At 43.6% G+C, this 26,964-nt stretch overlaps 1 protein-coding gene across 4 annotated transcripts in view; it reads right to left on the bottom strand.

The window, feature by feature from the left end:
* The window catches only part of MUS81 (MUS81 structure-specific endonuclease subunit), a 326,264-nt gene that overhangs the window by 129,765 nt on the left and 169,535 nt on the right, over nucleotides 1-26,964 (bottom strand). For 3 of the 4 annotated variants that reach the window (XM_077456093.1, XM_077456072.1, XM_077456077.1), the window contains one exon: nucleotides 20,111-20,191. The exons of the other annotated variant lie outside the window; for it this stretch is intronic. In XM_077456093.1, coding sequence (XP_077312219.1) covers nucleotides 20,111-20,191 — 81 coding nt within the window. The remainder of the gene's footprint in view (nucleotides 1-20,110; nucleotides 20,192-26,964) is intronic. 4 annotated transcript variants of the gene reach the window in all.

Genomic DNA, 26,964 nt, shown 5'->3' on the forward strand with positions numbered 1-26,964 from the left:
CTTTGGTCGACCATGGCGAGGCCTGTTCTGGGTGGAGCCTGTTCTGAGTGGAACCTGTCCTGTTAAACCACTGTATGGTCTTAGCCACTGTGTTGCAGCTCAGTTGCAGGGTCTTAGCAATCTTCTTATAGTCTAGGCTGTCTTTATGTAGAACAACAATTTTTTTTTTCAGATCCTCAGAGAGTTCTTTGCCATGAGGTGCCATGTTGAACTTTCAGGTACCAGTATGGAAGAGTGAGAGCGATAACTTCAAATTTAACACACCTGCTCCCCATTCACACTTGAGACCCTGTAGCACTATTAAGTCACATGACACCGGGGAGGTAAAATGGTTAATTGGGCCCAATTTGGACATTTTCACTTAGGGTGTACTCACTTTTGTTGCCAGCGGTTTAGATATTACTGGCTGTGTGTGAAGTTATTTTGAGGGGACAGCAAATTTACACGGTTATACAAGCTGTACACTCACTAGTATACATTTTAGCAAAGTGTAATTTCTTCAGTGTGAGGGTGTACTCACTTTTGTGAGATACTGTGTATCAATAAATATTGTGTAAGTTAAACCATAAATGTGTAAAAATCAATAAACGTTATTAAAAACGAATCTGTGTTCACTTTCATAACCCACATCTAGCCAAAAATAAATATATACAGTGGATATAAAAAGTCTACACACCCCTGTTAAAATGTCAGGTTTCTGTGATGTAAAAAAATAGAGACACAAAGATAAATCATTTCAGAACTTTTTCCACCTCTAATGTGACCTATAAACTGTACAACTCAGATGAAAACAAACTGAAATCTTTTAAGGAGGGCGGGGGGGGATTAAAAACTAAAATAAAGTGGTTGCATAAGTGTGCACACCCTCTTATAACTGGGGATGTACAGTGGAAGTCTACACACCCCTGTTAAATTGTTAGGTTTCTATGATGTAAAAAAGTGTGAAAAAGATAAATAATTTTAGAACTTTTTCCACCTTTAGGCTGCTTTCACACTGGGGCGGTATTCAGGCGTTACAGCGCTAAAAATAGCGCCTGTGTAGCGCCTGAAAAAAAACCGGCCCCTTTCCCTCCAGTGTGAAAGCCGGAGGGCTTTCACACTGGAGCGATGCGCTGGCAGGACGGTGAAAAAAGTCCTGCTAGCCGCATCTTTGGAGCGGTGAAGGAGCGGTGTATTCACCGCTCCTATACCGCTCCTACCCATTGAAATCAATGGGACACCGCGGCAATACCGCCGGCAAAGCGCCGCTGCAGCGGCGCTTTGCGGGCGGGTTTAACCCTTTTTCGGCCGCTAGCGGGGGTTAAAACCACCCCGCTAGCGCCCGCAGACCGCCGCTAAAACGACGGTAAAGCGCCGCTAAAAATACCGGCGCTTTACCACCGACGCCGCTCCCGCCCCAGTGTGAAAGCAGCCTTAATGTGACCAATAAACTGTACAATTCAGTTGAAAAACTGAAATCTTCTCGGTGGAGGGAAATAAAAAATAAAAAAAAAATATGGTTGCAAAAGTGTGCACACCCTTAAACTAATACTTTGTTGGAACAATAAAAACAGGGGTGAACAACGGCGCTAGATATGGTGATAACATAAAATTATATAACAGCTGGAATATAGGTATACATAAAATGTGTGTGAATAAGCACACATAATATTAAAACATTTGTTTAAAACATAATGTCCATAAATGATCCGAGATCTTGTATGATTAGCACCTGGAGGCAGCTCCCTTAGAGTGAAGCGATGAGCTCTGTGTAGAAATGGGAACAGAGGGGTGCCAGACTGAGTGCAGTATAAATCATATATTTAATAAAAACAAGTAGTAACTCGCAGGTTAAATTAGAGGAGTTCAGTATGTGGTGAAAATCGCCAGTCCTGGAGTCTCATAAAAGTCTTCCCTTTGCAGCCTGGGGCACTGGTGTGATCTTACAGGAATCCAGAGAATCCTGGGAACCAGGAGGCAGGAAACAAGAAGCAGCTGGTCGTGACTTCACAGGAACAGGAAATGTGATTATTCACAGTGGCAAGGAATGGTAATGCATTGCGAAGCTACAGCTTCTTCATCAGACCATGATTGGCTGGCAAACCTGGCAGTCTTATATTACATTGCTGTAGGTTCGAAATGCATTACCATTCCTTGCCACTGTGAATAATCACATTTCCTGTTCCTGTGAAGTCACGACCAGCTGCTTCTTGTTTCCTGCCTCCTGGTTCCCAACATTCTCTGGATTCCTGTAAGATCACACCAGTGCCCCAGGCTGCAAAGGGAAGACATTTATGAGACTCCAGGACTGACGATTTTCACCACATACTGAACTCATCTAATTTAACCTGTGAGTTACTACTTGTTTTTATTAAATATATGATTTATACTGCACTCAGTCTGGCGCCCCTCTGTTCCCAATAATACTTTGTTGGAGCACCTTTTGATTTTATTACACCACTTAGTCTTTTTGGGTATGAATCTATCAGCATGGCACATCTTGACATGCCAATATTTGCCCACTCTTCTTGCAAAAACACTCCAAATCTGTCAGGGTGCTAGGGAATCTCCTGTGCACAGCCCTCTTCAGTCCACTACACAGATTGCATTCAGGTCTGGGTTCTGGCTGGGCCATTCCAAAACTTTAATCTTCAAGGTGAAGCCATTCCTTTGTTGATTTGGATGTATGTTTTGGGTCGTTCTCATGCTGAATGATAAAGTTTCTCTTCATGTTCAGCTTTCAGGCAGAAGCCTGAAGGTTTAGTGCCAATTTTGACTGGTATTTGGAACAGTTAATGATTCCCTTTATCTTGACTAAGGCCCCGTTACAGCTGAAGAAAAACAGCCCCAAAGCATGATGCTGCCACCACCGTGCTTCACGGTGACTATGGTGTTATTTTGGCAAAGTGCAGTGTTGTGCTTGCGCCAAAGATATCTTGAAATTATGACCAAGAGGTTCAACCTTGGTTTCACTAGACCATAACATATTTTCCCACATGCTTTTCGGAGACTTTAGATGTGTTTTTGCAAAATGTATCCAGGCTTGGATGTTTTTCTTCCTAACAAAAGGCTTCCTTCTTGCCACTCTATCCCATAGCCCAGACATATGAAGAATACGGGAGATTGTTGTCACATGTACCACACAGCCAGTACTTGCCAGATATTCCTGCAGCTCCTTTAATGTTGCTGTAGGCCTCTTGGCAGCCTCCCTGACCAGTTTTCTTCTCATCTTTTTTGGAGGGAAGTTCAGTTCTCCGTAATGTAACTGTTGTGCCATATTTTCTCCACTTGATGAGGACTGTCTTTACTGTGTTCCATGGTATATCCAATGCCTTGGAAATTCTTTTGTACCTTTCTCCTGACTGATACATTTTAACAATGAGATCCCTCTGATGCTTTGAAAGTTCTCTGGGGACCATGTATTTGCTGAAGGATGAGACTAAGAAAATGTCCGGAAAAACTTACTAGTACAGCTGAACTTTATTTGGGGTTAATCAGAGGCACTTTAAATGATGGTAGGTGTGTAGTGTCTCCTGTAGTGCTAGCATGCATTCCACCTTGGAGTCAAAAGTGAGGTCACCATGGGAACTCGAAGTGTTTAGTCCAATAAGGAAATCCTCAGGAAGTGAGGTTTCCACAGTTGTCTCCCCTCCTTAAATGCATTTCACTTAACCCTTTTCCTGCCTACTCCTGCATGTTATCGGTGCATATATAGCAACTCAGCTTACACTGAAATAAACTAAAAACAAGCATTGCACCTAAAACGGATACCATTACACTGACTTTATATATGGATGAAAGTGTACATACGTGAATTTAAAACCGGCATCCTAGTATCATGACCCTATGTTTACCACATACCCTGTGATATCATTCACCATCATTTCACATACAGTACTGTGCTAAAAGTCTTAGTTGTAAAAAATGCTGTAAATTAAAAAAAAAATCAGAAAAAGAAGTGTTAAGTCAAATCAATATTTGGTGTGACCACGCTTTGCCCTCAAAACAGCATCAGTTCTTCTAGGTATACTTGCACACAGTTCTTGAAGAAACTTGACAGGTTGGTTCTTCCAAACATCTTAAGAGGCTGCCTCAATTCTGTCCATTCATGTTATCCCAGACAAACTTGATGATGTTGAGATCAGGAATCTATAGGAGCCAAACCATCACTTCCAGGACTCCTTGTTCTTATTTACACTGAAGATAGTGCTTAGAGACATTAGCTGCATGTGTGGGGCCATTGTTCTGCTGCAAAATAATTTGGGGACAATCACATGTCTCCCTGATTTTATGTCATAATGGATAAGCATCTGCTTGTATTTCTCAGCATTGAGGTCACCCCTGATCCTGAACAAATCTCCAACTCCATTTGCAGAAGTGCAGCCCCAAACTTGCAAGGAATCGCTCCACCATGCTTCACTGTTGCCTGCAGACACTCATTGTACTGATCTCTACCCCATTTCAAAGAATCTGCCTTTTGCTACAGCCAAATATTTAAAATTGTAAATCATCAGACCAGAGCACCTGCTGATATTTTCCTGCACCTCAGTTCCTATGTTTTTGTGCTTAGCTGAGTGGCTTAGCCTTGTTCCATGTCTTATGCATGAAAACATAGGAACTGGGGTGCAGAAAAATGGCAGCAGGATTTGAGGCAGCCTACATCCACAGATGATCTGTGGTTAGTTCTCCAATATGTTTGGAACAACCTACCTGCCGAGTTCCCTCAAAAATCTAGTGCACATGTGTACCTAGAAGAATTGATGCTGTTTTGAAAGCAAAGGGGGGGTCACACCAAATATTGATTTGATTTTCTCTTCTATTTATTTACTTTGCATTTTGTTAATTAACCACTTTAACCCCGGAAGGATTTAGCCCCTTCCTGACCAAGTCCTTTTTTGCTATACGGCACCTTGATTGCAGTCCACCTGTGGTAAATTGATTGGACAGGATTTGGAAAGGCACACACCTCTCTATAAAAAGTCCTTACAGCCGATAATGCATATTGTATTCAATGCGGACAATGCATATTGTATTAAAGCAAAGGCCATGAGGTCAAAAGGAAATGCCTGCAGAGCTCAGAGGCAAGATTATTGCAAGGCACAGATCTGGGGAAGGCTACAAAAAAGTTTTGGCTGCACTGAAGGTTCCCAGGATCACAGTGGCCTCCATAATTCTGAAATGAAAGAAGTTTGGCAAGCCCTCTTTTGCAATACGGCACTATGCCGCTTTAACTGTCGCAGTCGTGCAACGTTGTACCCAAAAAAAGAGCGACAATTTTGAAAAAAAGCTATATTTTTTACTATAATAAATATCCCCAAAAAATATATAAAAAAAAATGTCTTCCTCAGTTTAGGCCAATATGTATTTTTCTATATATTTTTGGTAAAAAAAAACAAGGAAAAAAAACGCAATAAGCGTATATTGATTGGTTTGCACATAAGTTATCGTGTCTACAAAATAGGGGATAGATTTATGGCATTTTTATTATTAAATTTTTTTATTAGTAATTGCGGCTATCTGTGATTTTTATCATGAGTGAGACATTGCGGCGGACAGATCATACACGTTTGACACTATTTTGGGACCATTGGCATTTATACAGCGATCAGTGCTATAAAAATGCACTGATTACTGTATAAATGTCACTGGCAGGGAAGGGGTTAAACACTAGGGGTCGATCAAGGGGTTAAGTGTGTTCCCTCAGTGTGTTCTAACTGTAGGGGGATAGGCTCACTAGAACATGACAGAGATCACTGCTCCCGATCACTGGGAGCTGTAGATCCCTGTCATGTTGCTAGGCAGAATAGGGAAATGCCTTGTTTGCATCTCCCCATTCTGCCTCTCCATGTCACGATCGTGGACCACCGGCAGACACCGAGTCTGCGGGACCCGCGGGCACACTCCCGCGGCGTGTGCCAGCTAGCTGCTGATGACGCAATGACGTACGGGTACGTTGTTTTGCGCACACGTGCCACTTTGCCGACGTATATCGGCGTGAGCCAGTCGACAAGTGGTTTATAAAAATAAACTATTAACACTTCTATTTTTGAAAGTTTTCTGCATTTTTTCACTGGTCCACAAAAGTGTCACTTAGGGTGAGATTTGTCCACCGCAATGTCGAAGTCCCACTGAAAATTGCAGATCGCCATTACCAATAAAAACAATAAAAAATGTTTTAAAAAGTCCATAAATCAACTCCATAGTTTATGGATGCTAAAACTTTTGTGCAAACCAATCAATGTATGCTTATTTTTTTTTACCAAAAATATGTAGAAGAATATATATTGACCTAAACTGATGAATACATTTGTTTTTTTATATGTTTTTTGGATAGGTACTATAGCAGAAAGTAAAAAATATATTTCTTTCAAAATTGTTAGTTTTTATTTATAGCGCAAAAAATAAAAACCGCAGAGGTGATCAAATATCACCAAAAGAAAGCTCTCTATTTGTGGGGGAAAAAAAGGACATCAATTTTGTTTGGATAGAATGTCGCACGATCACGCAACTGTCAGTTTAAGTGACGCAGTGCTATATTGCAAAAATTGGCCTGGTCATTAAGGGGGGTAAATCCTTCCAGGGCTTAAGTGGTTAAAATGGTTGTAAAGGCTTTATACAGGAGCCCCCCTTATACTTACCTGAGCCTGATCTTCCTCCAAGCGATGTGCGCGGGACCCTCGGCTCTCCAGGGACTCTCCCTCCTCATGAAAAAAAATATGAAAATGAACCAAAGCGCCAAAGGATGAAAATAAGAGATAAAAACGAATGTATGTGTTAATGTGGGTAAAAAGAAGGAATTGCTTTACCACATAATTAAAGCAGCTGCAGTGCGAAATTGGTGTAAACAATTAATAAATGATAAAAAGTATACCGTGCTAAATGAAAAAAAAAATGACATACAGATAATAAATGATACACTGGTAACAATGAATAAAATTAATTAAACAGTCCCCAGTGAAAAAAAGGTGCTCGTGCAATAATATCCAGGGCTGTGACTTGAATAATAGATGGATGATTCCGTGCTTCCTAAGTGCTTTAAATAGGGTGCCCCCCTAATAGATGTGGACTCACCCCTGGGAGTGGACCAACTATCGCTAATTAGGTTAAATGCGTGTGTGGGGCTACCCCTATGGATATCCTCTGGACCGATGATTGGTAGCGGTGAATGTTCCTCATATAAATAGATAAAATAGAAAAAGCCTCATTGCGCAGTACCGTTACGCAGGACCTCCTCATTGGCTGAGACAGCAGTGGGAGCCATTGGCTTCTGCTGCGGTCAATCACAGCTAGTGAGCCAATGAGGAAAGAAAGGGAGCGGAGCTAAGCCACGGCTGTGTGTGAACAGACATGCAGAGCCATGGCTTATGAACGTGCCGACTTGAGGGTCCCCAATGTAAGTTGCTTGCGCTGGGGCCACCTGGCAGGAGGTAGGAGCCAAAAGTGCCAGCAAGGTACACGAGAAGAGGAGGATCGGGACTGCTTGTGCAAAACAATTGCACAGAGCAGGTGCGTATAACATGTTTGTTATTTTAAAAAAGGAATGGAAAGCCTTTAATATCACTTTAAAATATCAATAAAACCCTTTATAGTCTCAATCTTTTTTTCGAGAAAATAAAGGGACAGCTATATACCACTAAACATATGAGAAAAATTATTATAATAAGTATATGTGAAGTCACCATATTGTTACTCCTATAGTTCAACAAAAAAACATAAAATTGGTTCCAATTATTTTACGATGAAAGGAATTGCAATATTCCAATCTGAAAAATGATTGTTATATTGGTGAATATATGATTTTATTACACCTATAAAACACCTCCCTTGTCTTTTAAGTTATGGACCAATAAGGTTTTCAATATTTTTCAAATGTTACTAATATACAGTATATCACATATCAAAAATGATGAGAGTCTTCTGGCTCTAATTAGCATCCTGGATCAAATAGAAATACAACAACTGAGAGCTATCTCAATATTGAGACCTGATTGATCTACAGTATCCAGTTCATAAAGCCATCAGGTCTCATTGTGCAAAATCTCTTTTCATATTTGACCCCCTCCAATGCTTATTAACCCTATCTATACCATAAATGTTCAACTGTCTGGGGGTCTTTATTATGCATGATCCTAAAATGGTTTGACAAATTATGCTTTCTAAATCCATGATGTTATTAATATGCTCAATTAAACTGATTGATAATTTCCTTGAAGGTCACATGGGCACTCCAGTACATAGGGGAAACAAAAACAAAACCTACAGTCACATGACTTCATACGCACTTATAATCTTTTTTTCTCATATGTGTAGTGGTATATAGCTGTCCCTTTATTTTTTATCCAAATAGAGATTAACAGTATAAACAATTTTATTGATATCTTAAGGTGTATGGAGTATTTTATATAATAATTTTATTTTTTATATATAGCTGTATTAATTATATAATGCTATGTATTTAGCATGCATATTTATATGGCATGGTGGTGGAGACAGTGAACGAACTCGCAGGGTGCATGGTAAATATAGGGATATTATAATAGGTTGCTGGTTTAAAAATTTGCCTATGTACACTTTTATCCATACAAGTCAGTGTAATGGTATACGTTTTAGATGCAAAGCTTGTTTTTGGTCTATTTCAATGTAAGCGGAGTGCCTTATATATACCGATAATATGCAGGAGTAGGCAGGGAAAGAGTTAAGTGATGTGCATTTAAGAAGGAGCCAACCACAGAGACATCACTTACTGAGGAAATCCAGATTAGACGAACCACGTAGAGGTGGGGTCCCTGTGGTGTCACTTCTGAATCCAAGGTGGAAAGCATACTGTGTTCTGTCAAATTCTCCTACCCATCAGAAACTCCAAGTATTTAGCTTCCAGTTTCTTTAACTACTTCAGTCCCGGAAGATTTGGCTGTTCAATGACCAGGCCATTTTTTGCGATACGGCACTGTGTCGTTTAACTGACAATTGCGCGGTTGTGCGACGTTGTACCCAAATAAAATTGGCGTTTCTTCCCCCCCCCCCCCCCACAAATAGAGCTTTGATAATTTCTGGGGTTTTTATTTTTTTGCGCTATAAACAAAAAAAGAGCGACAATTTTGAGAAAAAAAAAAAACACAATATTTTGTACTTTTTGCTATATTAAATATCCTCAATTTGTTTTTTAAAAAGCAACCTTTTCCTTAGTTTAGGCCGATATGTATTCTTCTACATCTTTTTGGTAATAAAAATTGCAATAAGTGTATATTGATTGGTTTGCGCAAAAGTTATAACATCTACAAAATAGGGGAAAGATTTATGGCATTTTTATTTTTTATTTACTAGTAATGGCAGCAATCTTTATTGGAACTGCAACATTATGGCAGACAGATCGGACACTTTTGACACATTTTTGGGACCACTGGCATTTATAACGCGATCTGTGTTATAAAAATGCACTGATTACTGTGGAAATGTCACTGGCAGGGAAGGGGTTAACAATAGGGGGAGCTCAAGGGGTAAACTGTGTTCCCTAGTGAGTGATTCTAACTGTGGGGGGTGGGGACTGACTGGGAGCGGAGAGCGATCGTTGTTCATACTTAGTATGAACAACAGATCACTCTCCTCACCGCTGACAGCACAGAGATCTGTCTGTTTACATTGCCAGATCTCCATTCTGTGTGGAGCGATCGGGGGTGGCTGGTGGTCTCGTGCGCCCGGCACCGCGCCCCCCTAGTGGTCAAATGGCGAACCGACGTACAACTACATTGGTTCGCCCAGGGGGAGCCAACCTGCCGCAGTACCACAGTAACAGTGTAGGCTGGTCGGGAAGGGGTTAAACCAGCAGTAATTGCCGTTTTTGACGAATTGGTGGTTGGACACAACACTGGCAATGGAATACAGTCCGGTGCAGGATACTATGAGTGGAGATTCTTACTCCACCCTGATACTAGCCAACAAAATAGTGGCGTCAACTTTGTCCTCGTTATCCGCTATTCTGTAAAAACAGCTCAATCTTTCTGTACCAGACTCCATTCGTTGTCGGTGTTGTGTCTAACCACCAATTCATCAAAATCTCCAATTACTAAGGGTTTAAATAAACCATAAGTAACGTGGTTGGAGTTTCTGGTGGATTTGAGAAATTGACAGAACACTGGCTTCATAGCGTAGCTGAAGTTGAGGTACTCCCTCTAGAGGTAAAGCAGTGTCCAGAAATCCCTGTTGCTTGGCAGTCTTCCTAATCTGCCTTCTTCCTGCTCCTCGGTGATCTTCGGTCTTCTCCCCTCCTCCGCGTTGTCTTCTGGGTAATGGGGCGTGCTGTGTTCTGGGAATTGTGTGTTCCCTAACACAGCGTGTCCCATTCACAAACCGCCACATGACTCGCGCATGCGCAGTAGGAAACGGGCAGTGAAGCCGCAAGGCTCCACTGCCTGTTTCCCTTAGTTGGAATGGCAGCACTTGGAACCGAGAGCCGATGGACATGTCAGCCTCGGCGGCCGACATCGCGGGCGCCCTGGAAAGGAAAGTTTCCTTATTAAATGTCAGCAGCTACTTTTGTTTCAGCTGCTGAAACACCGCTTTAATGCCAAAATGTTTAACACCATCTTAATGAGAGCCCCCTGTTGGTCTTTTTTTTGAGTATGGAAAGTAAAAAGTGCAGAGAAGACCGAAGGAGGAGTGGGGTCCCAACATTAGATTTCTGCTGCAGGAACTACAGCTAAATTAAAATTATACATTTTAAAAGCCCCAATTACCCTTCTCTGAGAGGTTGCATAAGTTCTGGTGACTGTGTACTAACCTCTATGGTCTTCGTCTGTACACCAACTAAAACAGAGAAAACCCAGTGGATGCTTAACCGGTTAAGGACCGCCGCATATAAATATACGTCGGCACAATGGCACCGACAGGCACAAGCACGTACCGGTACGGGCTTGCCTTCTAGTGGGTGGGGGGTACGAACGGACCCCCTCCCGCTGGCTGTGGTGGTCCGTTTCGCTTCAGGAGCGATCCGGGATGAGGGGATGGCTGTTGGTTTCTGGCCATCCCCTCTTAATTGCTCCTGGCGAATGAGAAGCTTCCCTTGCCTGTGTAGTGTAAACACAGGCAGAGAGGAAGTGATGTCACTCTCCTCTTGGCGGTCTTTTTGACCGGACGGTGAGGAGAGAAGACATCCAAGTAAGTGCACAAACAGTCCACTGACACATAGGCACACTTTTCACCCCAGTCACCCTCCGATCGCCATCCGCCCCCCCCCCCCCCCCCCCAGTCACAGTGTCACTGATTGCAGTGATCATTTATTTACTGATCACGGCATTTAGTGTCAGTTGTGACTGTAAAAAGTGTCAGGGCAGTTAGTGTTAGGCCCCTTTAGGTCCAGGGTAGCCCCCTACCCCCCTAATAAAGGTTTAACCCCTTGATTGCCCCCCCAGTTAACCCTTTCACCCCCTTTTACCAGTGTCACTAAGCAATCGTTTTTCTGATCGCTGCATTAGTGTCACTGGTGCCGCTAGGAAGCTAGTTATTTTTTAGGTTCACCGCCAGGTTTTTATAGTGTTAGGTACCCCCATATATAACCTAATAAAGGTTTTAACCCCCTGATTGCCCCTAGAGTTAACCCTTTCACCAGTGATCACCGTATAAGTGTTACGGGTGACGCTGGTTAGGTAGTTCGCCTTTTATAGCATCAGGGCACCCGCCATTTATTACCCAATAAAGGTTTAACCCCCTGATCACCCGGCGGATGATATCAATTAGATTTTAGGGTCAGATAGGGTCTGCGTCGCCCCAGGCAGCGCTAGGTTAGTGCCAGTACCGCTAACACCCACGCGCAAAGCATACACCTCCCTTAGTGGTATAGAATCTGAACAGATCAATATCTGATCTGATCAGATCTATACTAGTGTCCCCAGCAGTTTAGGGTTCCAAAAAAACGCATTGTTAGCGGGATCAATCCAGATACCTGCTAGCACCTGCGTTTTGCCCCTCCGCCCAGCCCAGCCTAGCCCAGCCCACCCAAGTGCAGTATCGATCAATCACTGTCACTTACAAAACACAACACACATAACTGCAGTGTTCCCAGAGTCAGGCCTGATCCCTGTGATCGCTAACAGTTTTTTTTTGGTAGCGTTTTATACAGTCGCTGACAGCCTAGATGCTTTTTTACCTGTAAGTCTCAATAGTGTACCCTTAAATTTAGAGCCCTAAATGGCAAAGCGAAGGTACACTAGTGAAGAGGCCTACACGACAGATAGTGAAGAGGAAGTCACTGATCTGTCAGATTCAGGCTCAGAATACGATCCTGTAGAGGACAGCGGCTCCATAACAGATAGCTCTGACGACGAAGATGAGGTTCCTGCTAACGTCAGGTGTACCAGACCCCCATCTTCTGATGTTGTTGAGGTGCAATAAATGGCAGGTCCCTCGTATGGAGCAGAGAAGTATTAGAGCCGCTCATCCTTCTGGTGAACTGGCAAGCACCAGCGGCCTAGTACACCCTGGACGTGCATCCAGCACTGCAGTATCACGTGGTGACGTGGCGAGTCCCATAAGTGCAGTTCAAGCTGGCGAGGTGGCAAGCACAAGTAGTGTCCCGCTGCCACCAAGAAGAAGACAAAGGCAGGCCCGTCATTCCCATAGTGCCCTTCCTGCAGAATTTGCCAATCCTGATTGGGTGCCCACCACTTCTGCAGCACCAATACTTCCCCCATTCACTGGCCAACCCGGTATTCAGGTGGATACAGCTGATTTTACGCCACTTGATTTTTATTAGCTGTATTTCACGAAAGATCTCTATAGATCTATTGTGGACCAAACTACTTTATATGCTGGTCAACACATCGCCGCTAATCCCCAGTTGCCTTCCCTTGCCAGAGATTGGAAACCAGTTACGGTTTCCGAATTTAAGACCTTTCTGGGCCTTTCCCTCAACATGGGCACACAAATTCATGATGTTGCGGGCATATTGGTCCACGCATCCGACTGACCACATGCCCGTGTTCTCGAACTCCATGTCCAGGAAACGATACGAGCAGATCTTGCGGTTCTTGCACTTCAATGACAATGAACTTTGTCGTCCCCGTGGAGACCCTGAATACGATCGGCTCTACAAAATTCGGCCCCTCATAAACCACTTCAACCAACGTTTTGCAGACTTGTTTACTCCCCATCAAGTTGTCTGCGTTGATGAGTCCCTGATTACGTTTTCTGGTCGCTTGTCATTCAAACAATACATTTCCAACAAGCGTACCAGATACAGGGTCAAGCTCTATAAGTTCTGTGACAGGGCCACAGGCTACACATGGAGGTTTATGGGGGTAAAGATAGTTACGTAGAGCCGGAGAACTTCCCTGACTAAATAGGAAGCGCTGGCAAGATAGTGTGGAACTTGGTGTCACCCTTGTTCGGAAAGGGGTACCACTTGTACGTGGACAATTATTACACGAGCGTGCCACTGTTTAGTCATTTGTTTGATCATCAGATTGGAGCATGTGGCACCGTGCGACCTAATCGACGGGCTTTCCCCAGCAGCTTGTAGATTCCCATCTTAGGCTGGGGCTGAATGCTTATGTGCTATACAAAGCTTCAGGCGGGACTTTAACATTTCTTTTTTTCCAGAGAGAGGTTGTTACAGACCTTCTGTATCCAGACGGTTCTGCACCTCACCATTCCCAACCAAATGCAGTAAGCCGGCTGCATGAGAGGCATTTTCCTTATGCTCTCCCGAGTACCCCTACCCAATTAACCCCGCAAAGAAGATGTCATGTCTGTACCAAGCGTGGATATAGGCATGACACCCATTGTTATTGTCCACGCTGTCCTAGCAATCCTGGTCTTTGCCTTGGTGAATGTTTTGAACGCTACCATTCACTAGTGAAGTATTAGCGTAGGGTACAGCATTTCACAGGCTAGGCACACTAACACAGGGTTTACCAAGATGCCATCGCATTTTGAGAGACCCGAACCGTTACAGTTGTTACAGTTTACAGTTAAAAAAAAAAAAAAAAAAAAAAAGGAAAAATATATATATATAAAATATAAAAAACAAAAATAGTTGTTGTTTTATTGTTCTCTCTCTCTCTTCTCTCTAATTTTTTATACTTTACTGTTTACTGTGTTTTATTGTTAACCATTTTTTTTGTTTTCAGGTACGCCATTCAGCTGCAACACGGGTTTATTTATCTTGACAGCAATAGCGTTTGCTCCCACGATACATAAAGCCGTGACTCCAGTGCTGTAGGAGGTGATTTCACCACCACAGTTAAAAAAAAAAAAAAAAAAGCATATATGCTGAAGCATGGGGGCAGCAGGGGAGGAGGAGCAATTTTGCTCCTAATGCCGCGTACATACAGTCGAAATTCCGACGGAGGGCTTGCCCGTGGAAAAGTTTGACCGTGTGTACGCGGCATAACTTTATTGCGGGAGGACTCAACATGCCTATCGGTAAATAGCTTGGGGTGTCTACTTTCCAAAATGGGGTAATTTGGGGGGGTTTGTGCCATCTTGGCATTTTATGGCCTTCAAAACTGTGATAGGTAGTGAGGAGTGAAATCAAAAATTTTCACCCTTAGAAATTCTGAAGGTGGTGATTGGTTTTCGGGGCCCCGTACGCAGATAGGCTCCCAAAAAGTCCCACACATGTGGTATCCCTGTACTCAGGAGAAGCAGCAAAATGTATTTTGGGGTGCAATTCTACATAGAACCATGGCATGTGTGAGCAATATATCCTTTAGTGACAACTTTTTGTAAAAAAATAATTATTTTTATTTTTTGTCATTATTCAATCCCTTGGGACAAAAAAAAAAAAAAATATTCAATGGGCTCAACATGCCCCTCAGCAATTTCCTTGGGGTGTCTACTTTTCAAAATGGGGTCATTTGGGTGGGGGGGGGTTTGTACTGCCCAGCCATTTTAGCCATTTTATTCAAGAAATAAGATAGGCAGTCATAAATTAAAAGCTGTGTAAATTGCAGAAAATGTACTCTAGTTTGTAGACGCTATAACTTTTGCGCAAACCAATAAATATACGCTTATTGACATTTTTTTTTACTAAAGACATGTGGCTGAATACATTTTGCCCTAAATGTATGACTAAAATTGAGTTTATTCGATTTTTCTTATAACAAAAAGTAGAAAATATATTTTTTCTCAAAATTTTCGGTCTTTTTCCATTTATATCGCAAAAAATAAAAATCGCAGAGGCAATCAAATGCCATCAAAAGAAAGCTCTATTTGTGGGAAGAATAGGACGAAAATTCCGTTTGGGTACAACATTGCATGATCGCGCAATTACCAGTTAAAGCAGTGCAGTGCGAAATTGTAAAAAGACCTCTGGTCCTTAGGCTGACAATTGGTCCGGGGCTTAAGTGGTTAAGGTACTTTTCTGAAGGAAACATAAGCGCTGGGAGTAAGTGGTCCCAATCTTTTCCATCTTTCTGTACCACCCTATTAAGCATAGATTTTAGGGTCCTACTTGACCTTTTGACCATCCATCTGCTGGGGATAGACAGAAGTACGCAATTGTTTAATCTAAATAACTTGCCTAGGTCTGCAATCACCTTTGACATGAACTGAATGCCTTGGTCCATCAAGATCTCTTTGGGGAACCCAGTTTTTGAGAGCATGTTAAATAACTCTTGAGCAATCACTTTGGAGGAGGATTTCCTCAGAGGGACTGATTCTGGATACCCTGATGCATAATCAAAACATACCAGTATGTACTGGTGTCCCTGTGCCAATTTCACCAGGAGGCCAAATAGATACATCACAATATGGCTCCCATCAAAGGGTACATCGATAAAAGGCAGAGGTATCAAGGGGTTGCTGACACTGGAGCAGCTAGTTGACAAGTGGGGCATAAGGCACAATACCATTTCACTTCAGTAGTAGTGGTCTGTTATCTGTGCCTCGGTTTTCTTGGCCCCTAGACAACCTTCCAATGCGTCATTGTGAGAAAGGTTGAGTATAACGCGTACAAAAGACTTGGTAACCAATAACTGGTCCACAATGTCATCCCGGACTTCAGTGACAAATGACTTTTGAACGCAAAGTGCAGAAACCTTTTTTCAGCCTCAGCCACTTGTGGTACTCCATTAACCTATTTTCTTATAATGTAATGCAGGGTTCCGAATTGGATTGCACCAAATGCACCCCTTTACACTTCCAATTCAAGATGCACAGGACTAGAGAAACATTCTCTCTCATCCTCCTCATCCATAACTTGAAGCGGGGAGGTTTCCTCTATGTTCTCCCCAACCACGATCTACATAAGCGGAGATCTCCCCCCCTCCAAAGGGTCTCCTCAGCATGTAGACAGTCTACCACAGATACAACCTCATCAATATTTCCTAGAGTCACACTGTCAAGTCCTTCAAAGGGAGCATAGTCATACTGTTCAGGCAGTCCTCTGTTCACATAGTTCCACAGTTCCACAATGAGAGGATAGCCTTAACTCAATGTTGGGTACCACTCCAACCTCCTGGGTGACTTTGCCACACACACGTGATTATCACCTGCAACAGTGGGTATTCTTTAGTGTCCCCATGTATGTATACCACCCTCAGGATTTTAGCTATAGGGCCCACTCTTTAAACCACCCAAGTATGGACAAAAGTCACCATACTATCTGAGTCTAGTAGTGCTCGGGCGTGTAGTCAATTCACGCAGATGTTGCGTGCGAACTGCCTGTCCATCAGATCCAGGTGGGCAGACCCTCTGGCCATAGAAGGACCCCCTCCATAGGTTCCTTCTAAATCGAGCATTGAGCCTGGATATGGCCCCAGGAGTCACACTGCCAACACAGCATGTTCTCACTCCTTCATGCTGAAGCCATGCTCTGGGACACTGAAGTCATCCCTCCCTAGCTCTCTTGAGTATTGGTCCTGGGGGTATAGCTGCCTTTTTTCTCCACACTGACAGGGTCCTGGGGACTTGGCAGGCCCAAAACAGATCCTCTGCCATAGTGTACCATTTCACCATTTTTCCCAGCCAGTCTATCATATGGGGTTCCCTGTAGCTGGCAAAATCAAGAAGCTCACTAGACAGGCGCCCTTAGATAGTGGTCCATGACGACCTGCTCCACAACCTGATGGTTTTCCGGCTTGCAACTATTTTGTGGCTAGCTGTAACAGGTCGTGTATCTGGGTCCTCGGTTACTAAAAGCATGATATTTCCAGCAATACATCCGGTGTGGCCAACAGCATCTGTTACGGCAAGGCAGGCTAGGATCTCCTACCTTCAGTCTCGCATTATCCTTAGGGGTCAGCCACCTGCAGGTAATAGTAGGCCTACTGGGGTTCCCTCGATAGCAACAGGGTGATAAGGCTCATCCACTGGTCCTGAGGCCACCCCTCTCTAATGGCTGAGCATTCTAAATTTATTTGGAATGCTTTTGAAAAAAAATGGCTGCCCCGCATCATCACTAGGATGCTAGGAGAAACAACCACCTTCAACCAGTTCACCTGTGCAGACTTCTTCTGATCATCCAGATGCACTGCCTGAGTCGGCTGAGTCTGTATAACAGAGTCAAAGTCTGCTCCTGGCGTGCCTGAGCTTTCTCGTGATGGTGGTTGGATTATACAAAGGCCTGCTGCTGAGCCGCTGTAGCCAGAACCAGGGCTTTTAACGCCTCTTCCATGCTTCTTTCAGTGGCCTAGAATGTCTGGGCTATACTACCCCACTGGCCAGAGGATCCCTGGATCTGGAGTCAAACTTACCCAGATTGTTGTTAAATTTGGAAGCTCCACATCTGACATTATCCACCTGCGACACAGACCCTGAAACATCTCAGGGTGAGGAGACCATTCTATTGATTCCAAATGCTGCCAACTTAGGTAGTGCATTTAAAAGGTTTTTCACATCTGGAATGGCATGACAGACAGTGCTAAAACATGAAATTCCTACCAAGTCAGAATCTGTTGGACTTGTGTCTGAACAACCGAAACGCTCATAAATGCAGGATGATCAGGAGTGAAAAGATTCCTCTGGCAACCATATCCTCTGTGCTGTGAAGGGATGCCTCCCCATTCTATCACGCTGGCATCCTTTGTGAGAATTTTTCAGACCAGTGGAAGGAAGGATTTTCCTGACTCCAAGGCTGAATTTGTAAGCCACCAGACCAGAAATAAGCTGGTCCTGGGTGGCAGGTGCACACGATTGTCAAGAGAATGTGCCTACTTGCCCATGCATCCAGAATGTTGAATTGGTCTGGAATGGAATTTTGTGAAGGAGACTACCCCGGGGTCACCCATCAAACCCAGAACTCTCATGCACAATTAGAAAGTGGGACAGCTTTTGGAAAGCAAAGTCTGAACATGGGAAAAGTGCACACACACTGCAAAGTGTCGCAGGCACACTAATGTGGTGTACGCAAGACATTTTTAAAAAGTGTTGAAGTCCTGCTCCACATTTTGCCTGCCACACTTCAGGGACAGGCTTAGACCAACAGGTATATCACAATCCTCGAATTTGTGGTGCGTTGTGGCATGTCAAACATGTCAATAGATGCCTTGAGAACACCCTAAGCCCAGAGCCCTAGAATTACATTACAGGGTGGCAGCACATTTTTCATAAGTGCTCTTAGCTCTGCAGTGAACAAAGAACTTGATTGATGAAAAAAAATGTTAACAAAAGAAAAAAATGCTTGTTGCTCCGAGAAAAAAAAAAAAAAAAGAGGTAAATTATTTTATGTGGTTATCGCTAGTGGCAATAGCAGACAGTAGCGATAATCGCAAGAGATACCAGCAGGCTGGTTGTACTCAAGTTAATCGAACAACTTGATACATTCAGCCTGCCCATTAACTGTTCAAACCAAATTTGAAACATGCTTGGCCGGCCTCGCACAGAACTTCAGGTCAGGCTTTAAGGAATACAGAAAACCTGTAAGCCAGCATAACCCATTTCAGTCCCATCGTGCTTCAGTTTCTTACACTTATCAGGATTTTTTTGCCAAAGACATGCAGCAGAATACATTCTGGCCTAAATTTACGACAAAATTAGATTTTACTGAATTTCTTTTAAAACAGAAAGTACAAAATACAGTTTTTTTTTCCAAATTTTTCATTCTTTTAGGCATTAGGCATCTATTAGGCACCTTTATGGCCTCTTATGATTTTTAAAGGGGACCCCACGCCAAAAAAGTAAAAAAAATAAAAAAAAATATGGCATGAGCCCCCCCTCGCCCTCAAATCCATACCAGACACATACCATACCGAACACAGTGGATTGCGGATCCCAGTACTCGGGGCCCAGTGGTCATGTGACCGCTATGCGATCACATGATTGCAATGTCAAGAGAGCGGTTATGAATTAATTCATTTGTAACAGCTGTGTTTCCTAAGCTGTGATTGGCCCACAACTATCACATGGTATCTGGGCCAATCACAGCACCCTGGTACCATGTGATTAGCTGTAGCCATTTACAGATCACTAGTGATCAAAGCCGTCATAATTGTAACCCATTCATGGCAGTGAAAACGTTGCTGTTACAATGATCTTCATTGTAACAGCAAACAAAGTGTAAAAATAAAATCCCTGATCAACCCCTCAGAGTAGTACAGCTGATCTAATCTGATGAAAGTTTGAGGGGAAAAAAAAACATGCTGTCCTTGATCACCAAAACATCAGTGACACACAGGTGCTCCAGATTCTGGCTGGTCCAATGTAAATCCTAGCACACACGATTAGGTTTATTTTGATCAATCCAGCAGGCTAAAAGAAAAAAAACTGGCAGCTTGAGAAGAGTCGCTGTACCAACTGTGGGATGTTAGTACAGCGATCTCCCCTGCTGAGCTGTTGTGTTCTGACAGGTGGGATGGCTCTCCCACCAGAACACATTGGTCAGCGCTCTCAGCCACTGGCTGAGATTGCTGATTGGATGCCGGTCGCCAGACCTGTTTTGATCATGCCCCTTCGACTGAACCTGCCCAAACTTCTGTCGGACTGGGTGCCCTACACACGGGCCAAATGTTAGACAGTGTCTATCGAATCGGGCAATGCCGCCCGATATTCGGCCCGTGGATATGCCCTTTAGTAAATTCCCCTCAGTGTATTTAAACCATTTACAGGAATATGAGCCATTTGGGAGTTATTTCATAATGATTTGTAGCAGGGAGTGGCAAGATATATCATGAGTATAAGAAAATGAAGGTAATCTTACCAGAGTAAATGATTTGTCACACAGTGATTGAGCTTCTCTTTGCAGTTCCGCCTTGGTCATATAACCTTTGGAATTAGGATTCTGTAACAAGAGCTTGCGTTACATTTACTCTAACATTGGTGACTTGTTACTCAATGTACAATATATTCGTCCATGGATTCTGCATCATTTGAAGTGATACTAAATGATAACCTTATACTTGAAAAATAATTCATACACATCTACTACTTAATGGCCATGAAATCAATTTTCTACAAAATTGTTCCTTAGCCCTGGTTCACATTGGCAGCAATGGCACTGTCCTAATCCGTGTGATGCTGCATTTTTGGCGCCGCACCGATTTCCAAAAGTACTCTCTGTACTACTTTTGCCAATTTTGGGGTGCGATTTCCATTGCCATCTGTGCAGAAACCCACAAAGATGTCTCTGAAACTGTCCCCAAAATCGTGACAAACATGCGGGAATGAAATTGTGTGAGTTCAGCTGAACTTGCACGATATCATTCCCACACTGAGTGTGAACCTAGGCTTACTTTGTTTTTCTGCGATATGTCTAAAACCTCTCCTTTCCCCTTTCATTTCTGTTTATTTGAAGAAAAAAAAAAAGAGTGGGCATTAGCTGCGGTTGTGTTTATTTATCTATGCACACTACAAGTCCCATAGTTCCTAATCCCTAGCCCATCTCTGGAGTGAGCAAGAGACGGCCTGCTTAATTCATTCACAGTTTCCTGTGAATGAATAGTTACAAGTACCATCAGCCATTGCGACAGACTACTTGTAGTTCTCAATTAACTGGACGGGGGTACTTGTAAGCACTCTCGTAGTTCATTGGTCTTTCTGCTTTTAAAGTGGAGTTCCACTCATTTCAAAGTCAGCTGCTACAAAAAGTGTAGCTGCTGACTTTTACTAATCAGACACTCACCTGTCCCACAGTCCAGTGATGTGGGTGCAGGAAGCCTCGCTCTTCTCCCCCTCTCCTCTCCGCAGCACCGGCATTCTAACTGTGGGCGCCTGGCTGTGGCTTCACAGCCCGGCACGCACTGCGAAATGCATGAGCTGTGCGCTGTGAATGGCCAGGCAATCTTCCGGGACCTGTGACGTGTCCCAGAAGATTGCAGGGAGGGAGCGGGGAGAGGTGATCTTCCTTCCGGCACCGCTGCACTACCCAAGGAAGTGGGAGCTGGGTGCCTCTAAAAACAGGCTACCTGCTCCCCCTCCAAAAAAAATTACATGCCAAATGTGGCATGTCAGGGGGTCACCAGCACTTAAAGTGGAAGTTCCATTTTTGGGTGGAACTCCCCTTTAATTAACTGCCTGCCTGTATTGGAGGTACAGGCATACATCTATCCTAAGAGTGCAGGATCCTGGCTTTGTACTTACGATCTACTGATAGTGGGTGCAATGCTCTACAGTCTCCTTAAAAAAATAAAAAATTTCCAAAATGTGTCCATTTATTATATATTTTTTCAAAAAGTGAACTTGGCCTTTAACCACTTAATGCCCTGTACATCCCTTTTGGACCAAAATAGGACAATTGAGGGTCAACGGAAGTCATTAATTTTCAGGTTATACTGACACCCACAAGAGAATTGGACACTGTTGAGAAAAAAATCTGTAGACGTGTCCAGGATAACCCCTCTTACTACTAGTATACCTCAGTTTTGTAGCAAAGCAGTACTGAAAGTGTGATCATAAAACACAGTAGGGAGGGGTCTTTGTCCCATAAGAAACTCCAAGAAAAGGATTTTATGGCAAAAAACTGGGGACTGCATGCAACCCAAGAGCCGCCAGCAGGACCAATGCTCAAAGCAGACATCACCTGAGGTTGAATCAACACCTAGTAGGAGGGGTCATTTGGCACAGGGAACTAGGGTGGTCAAGCATATATGGAAATTTCCATCCAGGGGTATGGCATTTTCGGATCAACCTAGTGCTTCGGACTAGGACAAGTAACAACTAGTAGGGGGAAGACTGCTTCTTGAAGAATTATATATAGTTACATTATGCACCTCAATTAGCAATGTGGAGGACAACCACTCATCTGCTATCCAGAAAACAGGTAAAATAAACTTCCTAAGCAGTATAAGAAAACTTGGACCAACAGCTATGGTGGTCTACAAGAAGGTAAGATACTAGGGTAAAGGTCTAAGCCTAGAATGCCTAACCACACATGCACATTTTAAAGCCTCCAACAAGGGTAGATGTCAAAGCCAGTGAGATGCCGCCCATGTCATACCATTATTATAAGGATACAAAGAAATTTCCAAGTCCGCCCACCCACCAGGAACCAACATCCCAGAGAGACATCCATCATAATACCTTAACGTGATTAAAATAAGTTAGAAGTACACTTGTTCTGGTAAAATCAGTACACGCAGTTATTGTAAAGTATCAGGAAATGAACAATAAGTGCACAAAAACATAATCAGAAACTGTACTGGTAGAGGAGTTTCAACAACAAGTATATTACTTTTTATTCCAAAATAATAGGTGGAACGAGGTTGGTGCACCCCCCCCCCTTTTTTTTTAATACACCACAGACTGTGCCATGGTTCTAGACCTGAAGAAGTCTCATTACACAGAGGTCTGGAAAGCACCATAACACAGCCCAGTGCCCGAATTCCACATTTTAGGCGCTAGCCCTGCAATTTTGTTATTCCAGTGGCAGTGTTTAAAGTTGCTGCTGAGGATACACTAATTTAGATAACTATTATGTAGAGACCAGCTCAAGCAGATGTTTTTGAAGTCACTGAAAAAACAAATATCAATGGGGTATGGAATATCTTGATTGAAAAAAAATATATAAAAATGTAACAAATAAAAATGCTAGTGAAAAAAAGAGAAATTTTGACTTGCCTGTAAATTCCATATCTTGGCACACAGTTCAGGACACAGGCAAATTATTTACAGTAGGGATCGACCGATTATCGGTGAGACCGATATTCACTTTTTTTAAAGTATCAGCATCAGGCACAAACGTACCCGATATTACCAATATGGCTTCAAGGGGTTTTCCCGGGGTGATGCCTGCAGCTCCAGGCATCACCATGGTACAGGACAGTCGGCTTTATTGCAGTAACAACCAATGCGGCTCAGCAGCCACTCAGCTGTTATTACAAGCAGCGGGAGGGGACGTCCCCCCTCCCGCCACCTTCCGCCGCTCTCCCGGGCTCTCCTGTCCCACTGGTAGGCCTGAGTAACCAGCCGGAACTTCTGGAGACCCGAACAAAGCCAATTCTTCACTCGGGTCTCATTTCTAGTAACCCGGAAGCGATGTCATGACATGACTTCCCGGATTACTGGCATCTTAAAGGTGACAGTTAAAAAAAAATAAAGTATTCAAAAACGCAGATCTTAACGTTTTGAATACTTTCAAATACAGAGGAGGGGGTTGGGGTCCTATAGACCCATGATACCTCCATAAAGAGTATCTGTCACTGCTATGACTGTCACAAGGAATGTTTATATTCCTTGTAACAAAAATAACAGTGATTAAAAAAAAAAATAAAATAAAAAAACTTACACAATATCAGCCTGAAAGTTGGCCGAAATATTGGCATCAGCACCGAAAAATAGGATTTTTATAACAGTTTACCTGTAAAATCCTTTTCTTGGAGTACATCACGGGACACAGAGCCACAGTAATAACTGTATGGGTTATATGGCGCCTTCAGGTGATGGACACTGGCATACCCTAAACAGGAAGTTCAATTCCTCATATAGCCCCTCCCCTTACCGGGGGTATCTCAGTTTTGTTGCAAAGCAATACAGGCGTAACCAGAAAGAGGGGAGGGACCTCTGTGTAACGTGATGTACTCCAAGAAAAGGATTTTACAGGTAAGCGGTTATAAAAATCCTATTTTCTTTATCGTACATCATGGGACACAGAGCCACAGTAATAACTGTATGGGATATCCCAGAGCAATGCCACCTGAGGGGAGGGGACAGAAACAAAAGTAGGGGGCAATTAGACCTGAGGACCTATACTGCTGCCTGCAGAACTTTTTGCGGGTCACCTCTATCGATGCTCCCCCTATGATATATTGCAGGTACTGCAAATATGGCCCATTTGAAAAGAATTTCCTAGAATGTCCGGGAACTGAATGACAAAATCAAGAGGTCCCTGGTCATGACATATCTGAAAAAGTATAGCCCCCATATTTGCATCCTCCAAGAGACCCACTTGGTGGGTATCAGGGTTCTTAGCCTCAGCCAGCCATGGGTGGGACACTATTATCACTCCACTTACTCCGGGTATGCTAGAGGGGTTAGTGTGTTGATTCATAAGACCCCATAATGTACCCTGCTTGACGTTAGAGCTGACCTGGAGGGCAGGTATACATTGTTATATGTTGTAGTAGATACTGTCGAAATATTGATTCTAGGTTTATACATAACACCCCCCCCCCCCCCCCAGCCACTATATCCCTCCTGAAAAACGTAACTCCCATCCTGGCTACATATCCTACCGATGACCTTATTATAGAAGGTGACTTCAATGTTCCTCCGAATCCATCCATGGACAGGTTGTCTCCAGGAGGGGTTCCGTCTCCCCCTTAACAAATGGACATCTTTATATGGTCTGAAGGACGTGTGGAGATTGCGATTTCCAACTGACAGGGCCTTCACCTGTCAGTCGGCCTCATACCGCACAATGTCCAGAATAGATTTGGTGTACGCTAGTGGAGGGTTGCTTTCCTGAGTAAGAGAGGTTACTATACTACCAAGGGGCATATCGGATCATGCCCCCATGCTCCTTTGCCTACAAACTCAAACACCCCTCTCTGAAAAAATATGGAGACTGTCCCGCTATTGGATCTCTGAGGAAACCATAGAAGCGGAGATAGCTCAATTTATTACTGAATTCTGGATAGCCAATGCAAACTCATCAACACTGCACATTAGGTGGGACGCCTTTAACCTCCCTGGCGGTATGATTCAGTCTGGAATAAGATGCTGAAAGCGGTACAATTATTTTGCATGGAAATCTGGCGTTTTATTTTGTAGTCCTGTAATTCTTAGGAATAACGCTCTTAAATCTGTTCAAACCAGAGTCTAGCAGACATCCCGGGTATGATAACGTTTATAATATAATAAAGAATAATAAAAAATATTCAATAATGTAATCAAATCCTAAAACACTGAAAAAGGGACAAGTTTTGGTTGCTATGGACAATCTCCAAATTCCAGGCAGAAAAAAACAGTATTTATAATATAAAAGTGCATGCAGGGCACTGGGGACAAAGGGGGTGTGTATTTTTTAATACAGCACTGTAATCTGTAAGATTACAGTGCTGTGTGTGTTTTTTGCTTACTTTTTGGAATTTGCCGCTGTTCTCCGCTCCCGTGCGCCGTAACGTCGCAGGGAACGGAGCTCGGCGGCACTCGGCACTGTGAATTGAGCGGAGGACAGCTCGATCACACAGCGCGGCGGACATCGCTGGATCCAGGGGACAGGGTAAGTAACTCTCCCTGTGTCCTCCCCTGCATTGAGCGATGCGATCCCGAGTCTGGCTTGGGGTTACCGCTCCTGTAATTAAAATCCCAACCCGAGCCAGACTCGGGATTACTGCTAGGGGGGTTAAGGCATATATACGGGGTTGCTACCAAACGTCGATCTGCCATGCAAGACATAATGCCAAGACATAAGGTCTATTGAAAAAGCTGAAGATAGGGCCCAGGGCGTGGAACCTCAATATATCCAGACCCAAAACCTAATTACCCTGTTAGATATGCAAGCTGCCTACCGGGAACTCACACCATTACGGGTGGCAGGGGCATTAAAACAGCAGCTAACACAAACACAACACATCTTTGAGCAGGGACCGGACACTTGTTGGCGTGGCTTGCGAAGTAACAACAACCAACTACCACTATCGCTCGCATCAAAACTGCAGATGGGACACTGGTAACTGATCCGGTGGCCACCAACGCATGCTTCGCATCATACTACGGTTCCCTCTATTCCTCTAGGATGGACTATTCTGGGGAGGAACTGGACTCCTTCTTGGGATGGCTCACCTTTCCTGTTCTTAGTGAGGAGGCCCGAGACAACCTGGACAGGACCATCACTGTAGAACTTCAGGCAGGGAAAACTCTGGGTTTGGATGCCCCCCCCCCCAGTTTTATAGACAATATGGGTAACAGCTATCACCTAAATTACATGAGATGATAGTCTTTAGAAGACACCACTCTCCAGGTCTCTATGGCGGAAGCCATTATCTTAGTCATTCCCAAACCGGGTAATGACCCTGAACTCTGCACCTCTTACCGCCCCATCTCCCTCCTTAATGCAGATGCCAAGATCCTTACCAAGATTCTGGCTAGAAGACTTAATGAGGTCATTCTTATGTTAATTCATGAAGATCAAACTGGCTTTATGCCAGGCAAGGGGAGAGATATAAATCTCAGCGGGCTGTATACAGTCATGGGTGCCAAAGGTTGCCTTACAAAGTTCGACGCAGTGGCCTCCCTGGATGCTGAGAAAGCATTCGATTCGGTGGAATGGGACTATCTGTGGGAGGTCCTGCGTCGATTCTGGGTACAGGCCCTCTATAGGCCACCACAGGCTAGAGTCCGCACGGGCATGACAATATCACCACCCTTCTCCCTGCATAGGGGCACTAGACAAGGGTGCCCACTATCCCCTGCTCTTTTTGCCCTGGCCATAGAACCAATGGCAATTCTTTTGCGGTCATCTCCCTCAGTTAACAGTATCCCGGTAGGATTGGTCCAAGAAAAAATATCCCTATACGCAGATGATACTGTCAGGAAAGGTTCCCTCCGCTGGTAATATCAATCATTTGGCATGCAGTACTGCGATCCACCAGCAGGTGTCTCCTGCTGGAATTATGT

Source organism: Lithobates pipiens, unplaced genomic scaffold (assembly GCF_037356315.1).
Source record: "Lithobates pipiens isolate NorthernLeopardFrog02 unplaced genomic scaffold, aLitPip1_a1.2 Scaffold_10, whole genome shotgun sequence".
NCBI lineage: Eukaryota > Metazoa > Chordata > Amphibia > Anura > Ranidae > Lithobates > Lithobates pipiens.